This window comes from Chelon labrosus, assembly GCF_963514085.1.
Source record: "Chelon labrosus genome assembly, chromosome: 9".
Lineage (NCBI taxonomy): Eukaryota > Metazoa > Chordata > Actinopteri > Mugiliformes > Mugilidae > Chelon > Chelon labrosus.
Window position 1 is genome coordinate 20,650,953 of NC_140359.1, and position 18,808 is coordinate 20,669,760.

The window sequence follows — 18,808 nt, forward strand, 5'->3', positions numbered from 1 at the left end:
CCTTGCAGTAGACTGAGCTGCAGAGTTCACAGCTACTGTATACAGTAGTTCACATATTAACCTACCAAAGGTTGTTTTGACCTTTCAGCCCAGCTGCACTGAAAGGATATTTAACTATTCTCTTTTGTGGTCCTCCCACTTTTATTTCTTTTATTCAAATTAAATGCCTTTTATAAATAATAAATATAAAACATTAAAAACAAGACAAGAAACAAGTACATTCTAATTAAAGTAGTATTCCCTGGGCTTAAAACTTGGGAAACGTGATGTAAAGTGTCTGCTTGTGTCTACAGTAAACTTTCCATTGCCTTCAAATGACAACATGTACAAAAACTATCTTCCCATCCAGAAATGGACTAGAAGCAAACCTACTATCTACAGTATCCCCGCAAGTCCAATTACACCTCCCTCCACCCTCTTCCTCTCCCGTGTGGTCTGTTTCTCTTTTCTACTTCTTGTTTTGTTTGTCTCCCTTCAAACAGGAACAAGATGAGACGTGGTGGATCACATTGTTCTCTTTGGGTTTAATCGTCTAAAACCAACTATTATTCTCACAAAGGTCAAGTTGCAGACTTTATAGGGTCCGATTTATGTCAATTATTACCCCATTCTTGTTAGTTTTTGTTTGTTTGTCTTGATATAGATTTTGTTCCTCTAATTTGGTTCTCTTTACTTCCCCCGGAAGCCAGAGAGATCTCAGTGTGTGAGGACGTTTGAGTGGTAGTCGCAAGGATTGAGAAAATTTAAAATAGATCGTTGTTTCAGTGACTATTCCTTTTTCTTTTTTAAGTTTCCCGTTCTGAGTCACTTGTTTCTCCAGCTCCATCGCCGCCTTGGCAAGATAAAGTGAGACCCGTGACCGAGAGTGAATGGAGCTGCTTTCAGTGAGGGCCATTGTCGAGGTCAGTGTGACAACAAGAGAGAGCACTGTGGAGCAACAGACGACATGAGCGGTCAGCAGTGGTGAGCACTTTCTCAAGGGTCAAACACAAGTCATTCTTTTCCTGTGTTATTACTGTTTTTTTGTAGTTTGTCCTCAGCATTTTAAACCAACTGTTTACACCCTGACTAGTACTACGTGCACAACTGGATATGAATCTCAAAAATACATCGCATTTCCCTTGTAAATAGCAGAGCATGTGTCTTAAACAGGAACAAAAGGAATGCTGTTTAGGATGTTAATTAAATTTCCTCAATGGGGTTAACACAGTTTAGTCAATAGAAAGACAATGGTAAGTTTCTCTGGAGGGGTTTCCAACACATCAACACATTCCATGAAATTATACGCTGGGGTACGTGAGACAACTGAACAATTGACACATCAATTAACAAACAACTACAGCTGTACACAGACGCTGACTGGGTTCATTGCTTTCCGTGAGTGTTAAATGCATGAATGCAGGTCAGCATAACAAGATGGTGTTATAGTGATAGCGTGTATTTTACCCTACACATAATGTGATGGCCACAATGCCAAGGGGGAAAACCGGTTTTACCCAGTGAACAAGTCTGGTTATATTTGCATATTTGTGGTTTCTATGAACGACCTGCGCTGACACTGAATGACGGCCTTCACCCAGGAGAAGTGCATTAGCTTGAGAAAATCTTTGTTTCAGTGCTGTGGCAATTTGGTTTTGGAAACATACATTCCACATTATTTCCATAGATATCTTGCTCAGCGATCCTGGAAAAAGACAAATCCACTACTGCAGCAGTAAATGCATTTACCTTCTGTCTGCTTTGTATTTTTATTTCTTTTTTTAATATATAGCCAAAAACACACAGGAATTATTTCCCTCTTTATTGTCAAAGTAGCAAAACGGCGTTCTCTTTTATTCGTCTCACTGTGTCACAGTACTTGCTCTACAGAACAATACTGCTTAAAGCTTATGTGTGGATAAAAACACAAACTTTACACTAACTATTTAAAAAAAAACAAAAATCACATTTTCCGTACATGACATTATAACAGGGATGTGATTTAACAGCAGGTAGCAGCATAAATCTAAGGCAGTAATGAACATGTAATATATTATATCTGAGTTCAGTCTCCATTTTAAGGATAGCCACGTTTTTCTTATTCACAGGTACCAGACCTTTATAAGCCTGCCTGCAGCGTGCACACAGGCGCCCATTATATTCTAGGCAAAAGGAATTTCATTCATTCATGATGGCAACATTAGACCAATATACACTAGCAACCGCATTTCCCACAAGCTGACACTGTAAAAAAAAAAAAAAAAAGAAAAATTAAGCAATATTTTCTAGGGTAAAAACCAACATGCTGTGTTTTGCTTTGTCACTACATAATAAAATTAGGATGGATTTAACCAAAACTCTTCAGTAAATACAGCTTCTTTATGTCTCAGCAAACGCTGTCATCTGTAGTGCATTTATCATCCCGTAATCAAATTTACTACTCCAGGCAGCGGATATACAAGAAGTCTGCAGGCTGCAACGGTTCAGGCTCCAGGGGTGAGACTGCTTTCAGGACAAGCATACATGCAAACAGCAGTTTATGTCAGACACTTGCAGGTAGCTCACTGCTGCGTTTTAGGCCCCTCCGTGACTACCCTAAGGAGAAGAGCCCCCCCCACCCCCCCGTTCAGTATAGTCTTTGCGGCCTCAGGTTCAGTCAGTGCTGCCGTAGTGGTTCCCATTGGAAGGGTTTTCCTGTAAACTGGTGTGCGAGACGTCCTCCTCCTGAGACACCACGGGGTTCACTGGCTGCTCAAAGAAGTTGGAGACGCAGAAAACCTGCAGAACACAGAAGAGGAATGAAAACACGTTCTACTGTGAATGTTCAGACAGCGTTAAAGTATATAAGACTGCACCTAAATGCCTTTCGTGTGGTTCTATGCAAAATACCTTATTCAGTTTTTGCATTTACAAAACTGGGTTTAAATTCTAGCAGTCCAGAAATACCAAACACAGTATGAAATGTGAAGTCTTTGTTTGACTATTTCACTGTGTAAACCTCATATAACGTCACTAAATAGCTCAGGGCAAGCTGACAGTGTGGCATGAAATAGTTTTTCTTAACTTGGGGAAAGAGGGAAAACCACATCTCAATCACAGATTTCCTTTCTTTTTAAAATGCTTTATAAACAAATTGACTGTGTGATAAAACTACATTCAGACTGCACTGTGTCTTTCTTTGCTGTCATCCTAATACCTCTTATAATTAAACTTACAGTGAGAGTAGCCACTAAACCGCCCTGCAGGAGGCCAGCCAGCACGTCACTCCAGTGGTGTTTGTAGTCTGACACTCGGGACAGGCCCACGTACACTGCAGTAGCGATCAGGAAGAACTGGATGGTGGGACGCAGGAGCCTTGACCATTTCGACCTCAGCCTGGCTTGAATGTACAGCTGAGGGAGTCGGAGGATGAAAATGAATAAATACCGGGAACAAAAAAAATAAATAAAAATGCCGAGGGGTAACGCCTAAGCACACTATGACATATTTCCAGACTAATATTTACAGTACAGGTGTTGCTGAGGGGAGTTCTGCTGTTTATAGGAAGCAAACTTCAACTTAAATTAAAGTAAACCGCACATAAAGCGAAGCAATGTGTTAGAACTAACAATTTCTCTGCTTATAAACGGTTTTAATGAAAAAATATGCACTTACTACAAGGAACAGCATGCAGTACATGGAGAAGGATGAATGACCAGAGTAGAAGGAAAGCCTGTGAAAGACAAACAAAAGAGAAACTGAATGGATTTAGGCACATCAAGCATCCCGTCGCGTATTTTAGATTCGTGAAGAAGGTTTGTCATGATCAAAATCCATCACTGACATTGCAATATCTTGATTTGAATAGACTCCACTAATTGAATCCTTTTGCTTGCAGTGAAAACAGTTTTATCTGGGGAATAAACTCTATGGTTTGGGCTTTTTAATGAAATGCCTAGACTAGAGGACACCATAACACACTTCATAGTTATTATTCGTGTTAGTGTTTATAGTGTTTAGTGGCTTTTTTTCATGGTTTATGGGCAAAGACTGATAAAGCTTACATTATCTTGCTGATGCAGAGAGTGTGGGATTGTTATAGCTTGACCAAAAGTCATGATATGTCTTTTTTTTTGTCATCCAAGTCTAAAACTTTAAGGCTGCTGCAAATCCCAATCACTGAAGCATCACTTTGAAGGCTGCCATCTTGTAAATAAAGGATACATATCTTTTTATTGGATGCTAATTTCTAATAATTAACTAGTCACCTTGTGCAAAGTCACTATAACTATTACACAACATCCGTTTAGTCACGCTGGGTTTGTTCATGACTATTACCTGGCCTCATCTACCATAGACTTTTCCCCAGTGCAGGTGAAGTTCTCGATGTATCCACCGGTTTTGCAGTCGATGTTATCCCACACCGGTTTGCAAACGGCCAGGAAGTGCGGCCTCAGGCGGCCGATGGAGTACTTGGCTATGTCCGTCAGAGACTGGCTAGCAGCGGCTCCGAACACGTAGGTGCCCACGGCCTTGTAGATGCACGGGGCGTAGTTGGTCCCCGAGGGCTGGTTCTTGACGCGAGGGAGGTAAACAGAAAGGCACTCCCCGCAGACAAGCTAAGACAGGAGCAGATAAAAGAAATAGCAGTCAGACGTGTTACTGCAGTGAAAGGTAAAGAGGTAAAGGGTCCAGAGATGATACGGAAGAAAAAAAGACTTACTACAATCAGCGTGAAGGGGATCATGACTCCTCCTAGGAGCTGGTAGGATATGGTGTCGTCTTTGAGGGGGTATCTGATGGACTCATCATTGCAAAAGAAGCCACGCTTGAAAGGGTTGTGTTGAGGAGTAAGGATGAAAAAAGGAAGTCCAACTGTGTAAATAAAGACAAAGGAAGTAATACATGATTACGCATTATGCACAGATTTATGCATCACCGACATGACTCATCATCAAATCATCAAATGTACCGATGGTGTACTGATGAGTCTTTGCTACTATTACACAGTATTAAGACTTAGTAACAGGAAACACGATTTGCTGGGATCACGCAGACATTTTCCCTTCTGAAGAAAAAAGAAGATAATTTCATCAATTTTCTGGCACATGTTCTAACCCTGTGCTCGCATACAATGTTAAATTGAATTAAATGCCCGTGGCCTTGAATTAGTGCACAACAATACTGTGAGAACAAGCAGAAGAACTCAGAGGCATATTTATAGCAATGCTGCCCTTAACGTCACGTGTTTTTCTTTGGAAAGTTTGAAGAAGCTGGAGCCACACTTGTTGATGTTAATCTGTGCAGGAAATACCACCAAAACACACAAACATGCTCTGACTCGCTTTTTTATTTGCCCATTCTTTATTCCCCTCCCTGCTCACTGCGTGATTTCTTGATATTACAAAACTGAAAGCGTAGCGTGACGTTGGTTAAACTGAAGGATGTAATGCAATACCAGGCTTTCTCCCAAGTACTATCCCTGTTAATAATGCTTTCAGGCTAAGTGAGCTATCGCTGAGTCACAAATTACACCGACTGATGCCTTTTGGAAATTCTAAATATTAGGGTTAGGGTTTAGATTTGAGTCTGTCTTGCCCCTAAAGCTGAAGCTTTTTTTTTTTTGCACTGTTCTGGTTAAAATATCTACATTTCTTTTTTACATTTTTTTTTTTTAATGTCCCATATTGTTTGGAGTATACATTCTCTGTATTTCTCCTATCAGTTCCTCCTCATTTTGGAGATTTGTTGATTGCTGTGTGCCTTCTGCAATATATGGTTTACCGAAAGTTGTGGCTTAAGGAAATGCGGCTTAAACAGGAAGACATTAGCCTATGTAACTGATGTAACTGTAGTCAGTTAGCACTTTACGAGGCGGGGAACCATGTATGGTAACCTCAGCGCACGTTTTAAATCGCCTGAGTGAGGTTTAGAAGCATGTGGTTTTCACCCAGCCAGGCAGTCAGAGAAGATCACGGCAACATTGTCAGGTTAAATGTGGTCTGCAAGGTCCAGCTCCGCATGAATGCTGAGCGTAACTGCTTTATTAGATACCATGAAGAAGAAGAGGCCTAATGTTGTCTAATGTGATAATGTGTATGTTGTCAAGTGCCTGAATCAGCACTTATGTCCTAATGGTCTAAAATACATGTTTACATTTACATTTCAAGGCAAGGCAAATGTCTTGCAATAACTATTTCAATGAGTGTCCTATAAAGGGTTAAACTAATGACACAAAGATATAGCTTCTATTGGAATATGTTAAATGTGTGTGTGGGGGGATGTGGGGGGTGATGTCAAAGCTTTGTGCAGGTTTATGTGTAACTTTCTTTAATCAGAATGTTTGCGTCAGTCAGTCGGTCCATCATGTGAGACCTCGCTAGGGGCTGAAGTCCTGGATTTATATATGTTATGTCACTGTCAGCAACGACTCACTCGACCTTTATCAACGCCTTATCAGCTTCTGACGTTTAGATCTATTCGAATCAGGAAATATAATCGTGTAAAGAAGTGACTTCAGTTGAAACAAGAGACATAAAATGCAAACATCCGAACATAAAGAGAAGTAAAGATTAGAGACAATCAAAGAAAGCACTAGTGTGTTATGAGTTCATGGGAGTTTACACAATGAGAAAAGGGCTTCACTCAGATTAATAAGTAACTAGTTTATGTAAATTGATCTATTATGTAAGTTACACTCCTACTCCTAAACCATGTCATAACTTCCTTCTCCACTACTCCACCACATCTGACAGATTACAAGTTCCACCCTAACCCTGTCCAGTGGAAACCATGCATCTCCAAATGTAGTATTTCAGAAATCAAACTAACCGACGTTCCTTTGTCCCGCTCCTTAAAGCCTCTTGAATAAACCAGAATATGAACTGTCACAAATGTAAATAACTGAGCTATTTGTCCGAACTCAATAAGAAGTCGACTTTTCGTAGGTGCATGACTCTCGACGGACAATACTACAAACATATGACGATCTTGCAGAATCCAATACACTGCTGTAGATCACAGTATATAAAATACTAGCTAACATTTGAACATCTACAGCAGTAAAATGCAACATATACATTAATGCAGCAGTGATATTAATAAAGCAATTATGAACGACAGTAAAAGAATGACAACGTTTATGAATGCAGGACTCGTAGAGGAGCATTGTCACAGCGTGGTATGACTTTTATTCACATACTGAAAGGAAATAAATCTGTATTTATCCACATAGATCAATCCGTATTTAAAGATCTTACAGTCGGCTCCACTTCAGACTACAATGGTAAAATGTTACTTAAGCAGTGATGCCTCAGTAGGATGACATTTTCTGAAACCCAAGCTTTAAACAAGTCATATTTCTACTTTTTCCGGGGTGATTTGAATACACAGAGGATTTTGGACTTTAACAGATGAAATAAGACAGGAAAGACACTCACAAGTAAGTGAGTAAATCCATTCGAATGTGACAGTCCTGCACTAAATCTTCCCTTGATGAATTTTGTGGTATTCGTTTTTTGTTTAAAATAGCTGGGAGACCTGTTGATTCACTGTGCTTTCATTTTGGAGGCTGTAGTTTGTAGCACTATTAAATTGTATTGTTTCTATTATTTTGACATTTTCAGTGCACAATAAGCGATTCCAGCTTTTCAAATCAATAAATTTATCAGCAGACAATACAATTAATCATTAAGAGACATTTTACTCCATTACAGAGCACTTTTTGCTTTTAATGCGTATTTCCGTCATTATACTTAGATACCTTTACCCATGAAGGTAAAGTAAATAAGTAATGACATTTAAATGTTCTTACCTGGGTTAGGCTAAATACCAGAGCTGTTTCAACACAACACAAAGGATTTACTGCAGGAGTGTTATATTACAATGCATTTGTTTTCACTGGTGTACCTAATGAGAATAGATGCCAGCTCCAGAGACTCTAAATTACAGGGCTTGCGTGTCGTCAGCAAACACAGGCAAACCACAAGACACTGACTAAGCAAAGTGAGGAAGTGCAGATTAATCACAGGAAAGGATTTCTGGATCTCGGTGTGCCTAAACCTGTCCAACCTTATCAAACACACCAGCTATCACACTGAGCTGACGGGGGCTGAGGGTATAAAGTACAGGGTGTTTTATTACAGTCATGACTGACTGATAGATAGCTGGTTTAAAGTCTTCAGTTGCAATGTCACTGCAGTATTGTCAGATACAGTCAGGGATCTGCAGCACGCCTCTGTGCCGTGATTACACTCCAAACAGTGAGCTAAAAATACAGCTATGCTTGGAAAAAAAAAATAAAAAAAATCACACACAGGGTGGGACTTTGTTGCTCATTTTCCATCTTCCTGCCTGGTTCCCTAAACCTCAAGCCTTCCTATAGGAGTAGCCTACAACATTTATGCAGATCATTTAAATGGATTTTCTTTCATAACAACTTAATGTCACGGGTCTGGGTTAGAATATTTTGCTTTCTGTTTGGTGCCAAAGAAAAAGGATTAAAAATGTCTGTTAGCCAGTCAGGGGAGGATCGGATTTACGTACCGAGGGCAAGACAGGTAACGTCCAGCAGGATGAGCGGGATCCCCGAGGCGTCAAACATGTTGCGTCTTCTTCTCCTTCTGGAGTCTTTCCTTGCAAAAAATGTCCGGTCCCGGCTGCTTTTAGGAGAGACGAGGCGCAGCCTATCTGCTGCACATGTCTCACTATTGCAGCACAGAATTAAAACACACCAGCGTCATTGTCCCGGGACTGTCCGAGCACAGCTAAATCTACCGGGGAGCGGTTGTTGTTTTTAAAAGGTAGAAGTACTCCTAGGTCAAAAAACACGCAACTAAAAACTAAATCTAATCTAAAAACACCACGACACACGTGAAGAGCCTCTCACCCTCTCAACTGCTCACAAAGCATCATAACACGGCGGGATTTCTTCGGCTCATAGTACGGTCCTGTCCGCAGATGAGACATAACCCGGTGAGACGCGGACACAAGAGACGCTCTCTAGTTGTGATTAATGCTGCCTTCAGGGACCGCTGCGGAAAAAAGGAGATTCTAGAAATCCGAGTTGCGCCTGTTTGTGACGCTGAGAGTGTTTACCATGAAACTGAATCTCTCAGCTGTTTTTGTTTGTTACAGGGATAGTTAATGGATTATATAATATTAAAGTATATCCCAATGCATTTTACGCACTGTTAAACGGCTTTAATTAATAAGATATTTCATAAATTAACTAAAAATGTCTCTAATTTCCTACTTTGTGAATGTTTTCATGCTTTATTAATAATTTATTTATTTAATAATGACAATGTAAAAGAAATAAAATACACATAGGCCTATGTCCTTGATGAATAACTATAATAACACAGGTGCACATAGAGGACACGCTGAATACAAGGTATATTGTTGTGTTTTTAAGAGACAGCAAATAGAGACACGTTAAAGGAATAGAATAAACTGAAAATACAGTAGAATTGGTCCTATGGCTGAAGTGAAATACAGTTAAAAGTCTCTTGCTGAATGCAAGTTTAAAAAATATGATTATTCAGATTCCGATTCAGAAAACTTTATTTGTCCCCGGGGGGCAATTTAAGGCACAGGTGAGCAGCTTAACATGCAAGTACAGACATTTTAAGGTGCAAAAGAGACAGAAATACAAAGTATATACAAGTTACCATGCCATAAATGTTATGACTGTCCAAAATATCCATGGAGAATGTAAACAGACTGTATAAGTAAAGTGACTAAAGTGCAAATGTAAACAGTAAACAGTAGTTACAGGGAGTATATGCCAGTTATAGCCGAGGTAGAATGGGTAATAAATATTACTTCTACGTGGAGGCTTTTTCAGCTAAAACATCTGCAGCATCACAACGTTTTATAAACAATATGTGACTATGCATAGAGTTATTTATTTATGCAATAAGTCTTACATTTGTTGTTCCTTGACAAGACAAAGGAAAAAGGTGGAGACCTTAAATAACTGCGAATCCTCTAACTTTGTCCAGCAGTTAATTCCTCACAGGGCTTTAAATCAGAAACTTGGTTTTCTGATTTACAGTTTATGTGCGAGACAGAAAAGATAAGCACTTCGCAAAGGAGCAGGAAACAGGATATCCTGGATTAAGTGGCATCTTTGTGAGGGTCAAACTGACCTCCTGACTCTGCTGAGAGCAGAAGACACAAATCACTCTGCCAAAGAACACAACATATATTTAGGAAAAATGTGATATTTCCACTACTTCAATGAATAGATTAAGTGAGAGTCGGCAGCAGGTTGTTTTGGAGCATTAAATATCAAATAGTAGCCGCTGATGATGATGATCAAATAAGTGAAGCCATAGTGTGCCATTGGACTGCGGTAATATTGATGCTTTACAGTGGTTTTTATTCTTAATTTGCTTTTATGGGTAAAAGTACATAAGTTATAATCAGGAAATGTTCTTATAATGCAGTAAAAAGTCATTAATGATTATTTTTTTATCGTCTGCTTTGAAAATTGCTTTTTTTAAATTATGTTTTTGACAATTCTGGCTGACCAATCAGTCCAGATGTTGTGTATTAGAGATGTATATTAAAGCGATTCAGCGATTGATGGGTTTGTATGGTATTTAGTGGGAAAAATATTTACCTCTAAGTTAAATTAAATGAAAATTCACAGTGCACAAGTTCCATAGAGACCTTAATAATAATTGTACATTTTCTCATTAGCTCAGAGATGCTGTTTTCAATGAATGGTCTATCGATACCAGACTGTAATAGTGTTTCAGCTCAGTGGGTGTGGTGTGCTAATGAATTCAGTTTATGTTAATAAAATTAGAGTTGTCAATCTTGTTTTCTGTTGTAGCTACGTATTACAAATCTACCGTCTTGTTCCCTGTAATCAAAGTCATGACCAGGAAAAAAAAATAATAAAAATCAGTGTCTGTGAATAGTTTCCTGCCGTGCTTTGCTTTGTTTTTGCGAGGTGCAATTGAACGCAGCGCAGGACAGGGAAGTGGTAGTTGGAGTCTGGAGCCTATCGCTTGCCTGCTTTGACACTACGACAGACGTCGGCCGATGCAGAACTGCTCCTCCCTCCGCCGAGAGCAGCCGCTGAGGTAATGAGGTTAGAGCAGCATCACTATTAATAGAAGAGAGTCTCCCGATCACTGCTGCATATTGATCAGCTGCTGCTTCTCCTGTGCTCGATTCACCCTAATAATATAGATAACATATGTATATATATTAAAGGCAGCTAAATAAAAGCTTCAACAACACAGCAACAACTGAGTGGTGGCTCACTGCAGGCCTCAACTTCTCAGGTGTCAGCCACAACATTATGACCACTGACAGGAGAAGTGAATAACCATCTTGTGACAGTTCAATGTTCTGCTGGACCTGGCACTCATGTGGATGTTACTTAGACATGTACCATCCACCTAGACCAGACCAGGCACTCCCACCCCATAGCAATGACACTCCTTGATGGCAACATCTTGGACCGGATTGGTCCTGTTTATTAAGGACCCAGCAATACATAAATAACTGAAGAAAGAATGTGAAAGTGTTGTTCATCTCCTGTGTTTCTGTCAGAGGGTTAGTGTGTTTTGGCTGGAGAGGCAGTTGAAGATCGAATAAAATGGTTTGTGCAGACCGTTGGCGTGAGATGACAAGATACACACGCCATGCAGTTTTCATCATCTGCTGTTGCACAATCAAGATACAAGCCGTGGCTCCAGACTATCACGTGTGCTGTGTGAGCATTTTAAAAGAGGGGATTCCACTCTTCCTGAATCACTTTCTGAATCACTTTCTGAATCACTTTCTGAATCACTGGTGGGGTCTTGTGTTCTTTCTACATCAACAAGGTAGAAGAAGAAGAAGAAGAAGAAGAAGCGCTCTGATCAGTCAGATGAGGAAGAAAAACTGTGACACTCATGCTTTTGTCTTTTAGTTGTAAAAAGTGAGTTTGCCACTTACAATATAGACCTTATATTTGTTGTTTGTGTATATATGTGTACTTTATATATACTTTCATATTGTACTTCACTTTCATTTTGTTTTTTACCCTTTTTGCTGACTGTAATTCCTCCTCCCTCTGTGCAGTGTTGCCACTGGATACCGAATTTCCCGCGGGATAAATAAAGTATCCAAGTCGCAAGTTTCTGGTGATTAATTGGTCCCGAGAGTACCACTTTATTGTGAAATCTTTGAATTGCAGATGAGGATGTGATGATATTTAGTTGTTAACAGGCTATACTCGTGCGAGTTTCAAGTGGCCGCCACCCACAGATGTTCTAAATGAGGCCTTAAACTCCCCACCGTGTACTATTCTGATGAGCGGTCAAAAAGTTTGTCTTATCTTTGTTACTAGATATACCCTGGACCTGGGTGACTGATAATCATCAGATACACAAAACAAACACACACTTCATGTTCTTAATGGTGTTATTTATGTTCTGATACTAATTATGCTTAAAGAAACCGAATAGAACGACACAATACTGTAACATAAGAGACAAGCAGGCTAGGTCTTTTCTTTCATAGTTTTATTAACACAAAAAATACAATCACAATTTGTTGTGATGCTACTTCCTTGTAAGCCTTGTTTCACATTCTCTGTCAACATAACCTTAATGCCATACAGTACATAACCATAAACAAGAGACACATCATACACAAGAGGGATTCTTAATAGAATAACTAGATTTTCCTGTTGCTCTGTTTCAAGTGAAGGTCTATCTCTCTTTTGAAGAAGAGCTCCCCCAGCTGGCCGTGCGAGGCTTCGCTCATGGCCTTGGTCTGCATGCACATCTTGTACTTGTCTGGAGGAAGCTCGTCTGCACAGCTCTTCTCGTGCCACATGTGGAAAAGGCCGCGGGACGGAGAGCGGATCACCATCAGCTTGCTGTGAAGGTACTTCCTGTAGAGGTGCACGTCCTCCAGCCCCCAGCCTTTGATGCTACGGTCGAAACCACCTGAGAGGAAACGCAGAAGTCAAAGCAAAAGGGAGATAACAGCCATTATTTCCCCACTGACCGCTCCAGAGATGAAATTATTTGTCGATTAACTGACGAGTCCAGTGATTCCAAGAAACTAATGGCTCCTGTTTTGATAACTCAGTAACTGTGAGGTATTTTTTAAACGGTTGGCAGCAGTTCTTAAAGGATAACACTGGCAGAGGGTTTCTGTTTAATCATGGTGTTCAATTGGTAAAAAAAAGTTGAATTAAAAACAAATTTGCAATGAATTGACTCGATAAGTGGATGCACAGAGGCTGTTGCTGCATCACCTTATCACTAGAGAGAAGAATGTCTTTCAGCGCACACTTGGTCGTTACCTATGTTGATGAAATCGGACCTGTACTGGCACGTCATGCCGAACCCAAAGTCTCGCCAGAATCCACTTTCCTTCCTTATCACCTGGAGAAAAAAACAAAAAACAGAAGAGGCTGGAAATCTGTCTCTTACATCAGGGTGGTATATGATATTTGAGTGGTTTGTGCGTTTTATTTTTCACCAACCAGTTGCTGTTGAAGAGAGGGCATGAGTGTGTGATTGCTGTAGATGATAGCTGGGTTGTACTGGCTGAAGAGCACCGGATAGTAAACTCTCTTACCTGTGGGAACAGTTAAACATAAATTCACAAATTCAAACAGCATGAAACGTGTAGTACATCCTGTTTTAAAGCTTGAAACTATTTTAAAACAATAATGAGCTGTAACACAAACACTTCCTGTTCGTGTGGATATCGCACAATTCCAGGTTTCTGGGAACGGGGGTATTTTTGCCAGGAAGAAATTATTTGTTTTCTTTCCAGCTTTAATTGGATTGAAAAGAATAAGAGCAGGGTAGTTAGAATAGGCAGATATAACCACGAGTCCTGCACAAACGTATAAAATATCACCTTTTCCAGAGAGTGCTGGATGTAAGGTGTGACTGCAAAGTGACCTCTGGGACACAGTTCTGATTTACTGATACAGACGGGGATGGAAACAAAACAATCCCAAAGATTATCATTTTTTTTTACTGTGAGTCGAGTCTAAAGCTGGGGTGGCATAGTGATGGGGTGGTTAGCACTGATGCCTCACAGCGAGAAGGTCCCGGGTTCGAATCCATGGACTGACTGGGCCTTTCTGTCTGGAATAGACTCCAGCAGACCCCACGACCCTTAACAGGAACAAGCGGTTACAGAAGATGAATGAATGAATGAGTCTTAAGTTCTGATAAGTTTGTTTTATATGTGTTTTTTACAGCGAACCTTTTGACATCTCATAGTAGGAGAACTGCAGGCATAAACTAATACTGTCCCAAAGTCTGTGAAAACTTACCCAGATTGTTAAACCCCATAGAAACCGAACCTGTGTTATACATCTGCCTTCCAATACTGAGCGCGTGAACGTCTGAAGTTGCCTCAATATAACGCGCAGTAACATAATTAACCGCTTTGTCGATGTTGTTGCTGCTCTGAGGCCCTGTTCTCATTTGGTATTAACGTCCTGGTTGATCCGATCACAAGTAGGCAGCTCTAAGTACGTGTGTTCACACCTGGCATTAAAATGCATCTCCCCATGTGTCTCGATCGGGCCCTGAATGCACCACTTCTTCTCTACAGCTGCTGATAAGACTCAGGACATGTTAAAAACTGGAATTAATGTGTAACCTAATCGCAAATGGGCAGCTTTAAGAACAGGTCTGAACGCACCGAAGACACTGAGGACGCATCTGAGATCTGATCACGACATTAAAAGCTGACTTTAAAATTAATTTTATTTGGTAAATAGTTGGTTACTGCTATCCTATAGATAAACCACTTCTTTAGGGTGCCCTTTCATCCTCTGATGAACAAAGACAGAAATTTGATCACTTTGTCTCTTTATCAGGCTTTGTTCCTAGACAATTAATTTCTCCCTGTTTTGAGGAAGTGGCCGTTTGCAATATATTCAACCGTGCCCCAAAATCATGTAGGTGTTTATTTGCATACAAAGTGCAGAACTGAAATCAGATCATAGGTGGTCACTCGAGACACGTGCATCACCCAGGGTGCATTTTAATACCAAGCGACAGCAGGACTATGAAAGGAGAAGATGCATGCGGCATTCTCCTAGCTCTCACAGATGTTGTTTTGATGGAACTGAAAGTCGAGCAGAAATTCACACCCAGAGTCACGGGGCCGAGAGCAAGGTGGGGTGCCTGCTTGTTTTGTTGCAAAGCAGCAGGGGCAGGAGAGGAAGGTGTGACACAGGACCTCCCGATAATGAAGCGGCAGGTGCTGGAGATGCTCCTGTTGACTTTAATTTGACTTTTTCACATCTTGTCGATGTTGCCGTACGTTGTTATATTTGGATTCAGCCACAACCAGTTATGAGAGACATGTCCTAACTGGGGTTTATGGTTTATGATGCAGTTTTTTTATTTGTTATAGATCGGTTTATCAAAATGGTTCAAATTGACCTTGTGCAGGTCAGCTTTTTGGAGCACCAGATAGCCAAGGTGGATTATTAGGACACCGGAGACAGCTCAGTTTAATGTAGTGACATGGTGCTTTCACTCCTAGGGAAGGACAAAATGTCTTTGGTGACCTCTCACGGCTCTCAACAGAGCCACAGCGTGTGAGAGGGACATTCAATTTCAAGCAACACTGTCTCTCACCGGGCTCCGCATAGAGACGGCAGGAAGTCAGGAAGTCGGCGGTGAAGTGGATGTCGACGTCGCAGAAGAAGAGCAGGACGTTGTGGCTTTTCCTCCAGGCCCTGGCGCCTACGTCTAGGCCCCGGCCGCGAGAAAACTCCTCGTTCAGCTGGATCAGCGTGAAGCTCCTGAAGCGAGTCTCTCTGAGGGGGAGGGAGAGAAGACAGCGGGTGGGCTCTCATCTGTGCTTAATTAGATGGGAGCTCTAATGTTTGTCTTTTAATTTGAAAATGTTCGGAGGGAGTAATCCTCGAAATGCAACCGACCCGCAGACATGGAGTCTCGTGAGACCGTTGTTGTCATCCCAACCCTGTCTTTCTTTTTATTAGCCTGCAGCCTTAAAACACTGATATTCTCTCATTTTTGAGTTTTTCTATCCTATGGGGGAAAATATCTGCAGTGCAGCAGCACTGACACATCTGTGAGGGGGAAGAGTTGAGGAGAAGGAAAGGTGTCTTTGACAGTGCAGACCAGCAGTGTCTGGAATTATCACAGTCAGATGAGAAGACAGTCGAACCATTCATCTCATAATTTACAAATCAGTGTAAGTTTTGAGCTGTAATAACTTTTTAAACAGTTTAAAATGGCAGATCGTATAGTAAAGGGCACTTAACGACTCTGGTCTTAACTTGACACTTTATCTCAGATCTGGATCCTGCACAGTTAACTCACTATTGATTGTTAAAATGTTTAATTTAGTTTCATTTAGATCTTCTTTTTTAACATAAATGTAACCTAAAAACTGGAAATCATGACTCAAAACTCTTCGACTTGTGGGAAAACAGAAAACAGATCAGACAATAACACTGGATGTCAGTGTTGTTTAAAGGTGGCGTTTCACTCCAACACATCCACCCATTGTGGCTTTAGACGTTGATTGACCTGATGCATTACCTGGTGGTCTGGTCCAGCGCGGCTTTCACCTGGTCTATCTGATCCCGACCAAAGTACACTACAGTGAGGTGGACCCTTCCATCCTGCTTGATGCATACTTCTCTGAACCAAAAAATACATGTTTATTGACAGACATACACAAACTACCTATTTTAAGATAAGGACAATTAAACTGGTGCAAATACTATACTTTTTTTCACACTTATAAAGAGGATTCACTATTCTCTTCCAGATGTAGTCTGAGATCAGTGTGATACAGTCCAGGGAGCAGGTGCCAGCGTGTTGATACCTGAAGTTGTTGATGAACTGCCTGAACGCGTCGACCCTCTTGGAGAGGGGTACGATGATGTTGATGATCATGCCGCGCGTGTTCACACTCTCGCTCTTCACCTTCATCAAGGGGCCGAACGACCTGAAGAGCACGAGCTGCGTGAAGTCCTGCGGGCCGTCGCCTTTAAACATCAGCTCGTGAACGCTTCCTTTGTTCCGCTCCGTGCGGGTCAGGCCTGTGACACGGAGGAGAACAACAGGGGTGCATGTTTTTCTACTGATGTACGACTGCAAGTTCACAGAAAGATTCATGGATGGGAATGTCATCTGGTACTAATGACAATGAAACAGGCACATTTAAATGTATTGATGGTGTCCAGGAAGTTACACCGATCAGGCATAACATTATGACCACCTTCCTAATATTGTGTAGGTCTTCCTTGTGCCTCCAAAACTGTTGTGACTTATCAGAGAATGGACATTGGCCTTCTGAGGGTGTCCTGTGGTGTCTGGCAACAGAATGTTGTAAGTGGGGGCCTTTGGGTCCTATGGGTTGAGGGGAGGGGCCTCTGTGGATCATCCCACAGATACTTGATCAGTTTGGGATCTAGTGAATTTGGAGGCCAGGTCAACACCTTGTGCTGTTCTTCATGTTTTTTTGAGTTGTTACTATCCTGCTGGGGATGGCTGCTGCCATCAAGGAGTGTCATTGCTATGAGGCGGGGATGCCTGGTCTGGTCTAGGTGGGTGGTACATGTCACATCCACACGAATGTTATGTCGATAAGGTTTTTCTTACCCTCTATGAAGTCTGTAGGGGAGAAAGTGCGTTTCCTCCTGATGTTGTCCGCGTGTTGCAGGGGTCCGTTCAGGACGTGCAGAGCCGCCTCCACGGTGGCTACCAGCTCGTCCCTCTGGTCTTTCCTCACCGGCCTCTCCGCTGGGTGTCTCGTCAGTCCTGTTTCCAGCTGGTATACCCTGAGAGACATGGATAAAAAAAGAAAAAAAAAAGAAACACTCGATGAAGAGGCAGATTTAACTTCAGGAGCAAGTTACACAGCCCTCCAGGAGGCTGACAGCTCCACTGTCCCACTCACCTCTGCAGAGTGAAAGTGTCAAAAGGAATCAGTGCATATTCACTAGGCAGCTTCACACCTGAAATCACCTCCGCCTGGTGCAGCTGGGAGCGGAAGAACTCCTGGAGGACACAGTCTAGCATTAACAACTCTATCTAAATCAGCAGAAATAAATTTTATGGTTCAGTGTTTCCCTACCTTTAGGTCAAACTGCGTTGGGGTTTTGTGCAGACTCTCCAGACCCTGAGGCAGGATCCCTCTAGTTTTGGCTTTATCCACGGACTCCTGAAGCTGCTGCGTCCTCTCCTGGAGAGCCTCCTTCAGCTGGGCTATCTGCTTCGTCAGGCTGTTGATGTAATGTCTGTGTGAGTCCTCCCTTTCTTGCAGCAAGGCCATGTATCCCTCCTTAGTGGTGGCACCTCCGGACCACAGCGCGGACTGCTGGCTGCTAAGAGACGCAGGTTTACAGGCCAGGAGGTAGAACAGCAACAGACAGCCGCAAAGTCCCAGCACGATGAGGCCGACACGCATCACCAGGGCCAGCAGCCACCGTTTGAACATATTTCGTCTATTTTTTTTTTTTTTGTATTTCCTTAAAACTTGAGGCTTACGCAACAGCTGTCACGTGGAGACACAGCCACAAAAACATGAGCAACCCATTGCTCCTGAAGTATAGATTTAAAACATTCAAAGCTTTTAAAGTCCTCCTGTTTCCTCCTGCTGTCCTCATGTGTCACATTCACAGGCAGCATCTTCACAAGACATTTGTGTGATCATCAGCCCTGTAATTACAAAAAATATACATTTTAAAGAAGTGTTTACTAAAGGAGTGCATTTTTTGCCACTTAACTAGACCCTTTCATCACAGGTTATGAACAGTTTTCTTTCTCCAGTTGTCGTGAAGCCATTAGCCTACTTTACAAGTCTACAGCAATGCTAGCAT

At 41.5% G+C, this 18,808-nt stretch overlaps 2 protein-coding genes across 2 annotated transcripts; both read right to left on the reverse strand.

Annotated features, from left to right (window-relative positions):
• Positions 1 to 2,609: 2,609 nt before the first annotated feature.
• Positions 2,610 to 8,959, reverse strand: LOC311492512 (phospholipid phosphatase 1-like). The gene is made up of 6 exons (XM_084550803.1): positions 8,503 to 8,959; positions 4,682 to 4,833; positions 4,297 to 4,577; positions 3,634 to 3,691; positions 3,195 to 3,371; positions 2,610 to 2,757 (listed from the first exon to the last, which is right to left on the reverse strand). The coding sequence occupies exons 1-6, from the start codon at positions 8,558 to 8,560 to the stop codon at positions 2,632 to 2,634; spliced, it is 852 nt and encodes a 283-aa protein (XP_084406929.1). The 5' UTR covers positions 8,561 to 8,959; the 3' UTR covers positions 2,610 to 2,631.
• Positions 8,960 to 12,229: 3,270 nt separating this feature from the next.
• On the reverse strand, positions 12,230 to 18,614 carry LOC311493585 (chondroitin sulfate N-acetylgalactosaminyltransferase 1-like). Its single transcript, XM_084552318.1, has 9 exons — positions 18,064 to 18,614; positions 17,887 to 17,987; positions 17,589 to 17,767; positions 16,810 to 17,026; positions 16,521 to 16,622; positions 15,588 to 15,769; positions 13,460 to 13,554; positions 13,277 to 13,358; positions 12,230 to 12,914 (listed from the first exon to the last, which is right to left on the reverse strand). The coding sequence occupies exons 1-9, from the start codon at positions 18,424 to 18,426 to the stop codon at positions 12,640 to 12,642; spliced, it is 1,596 nt and encodes a 531-aa protein (XP_084408444.1). The 5' UTR covers positions 18,427 to 18,614; the 3' UTR covers positions 12,230 to 12,639.
• Between the last annotated feature and the right edge of the window lie 194 nt (positions 18,615 to 18,808).

Bases quoted from the DNA above. Each gene is read 5' to 3' on its own strand.
- LOC311492512 (XM_084550803.1), bottom strand. From the start codon at position 8,560: ATGTTTGACGCCTCGGGGATCCCGCTCATCCTGCTGGACGTTACCTGT. The intron at 4,834-8,502 runs GTACGTAAATCC...TTATTTACACAG, and splicing joins CGTTACCTGTCTTGCCCTCG to TTGGACTTCCTTTTTTCATC. The intron at 3,372-3,633 runs GTAAGTGCATAT...CGACTCCCTCAG, and splicing joins ACTGCATGCTGTTCCTTGTA to CTGTACATTCAAGCCAGGCT.
- LOC311493585 (XM_084552318.1), bottom strand. From the start codon at position 18,426: ATGTTCAAACGGTGGCTGCTGGCCCTGGTGATGCGTGTCGGCCTCATC. The intron at 13,555-15,587 runs GTGAGAGACAGT...CTGTTCCCACAG, and splicing joins CCGTCTCTATGCGGAGCCCG to GTAAGAGAGTTTACTATCCG. The intron at 13,359-13,459 runs GTTGGTGAAAAA...TTTTTTCTCCAG, and splicing joins CCTCTCTTCAACAGCAACTG to GTGATAAGGAAGGAAAGTGG.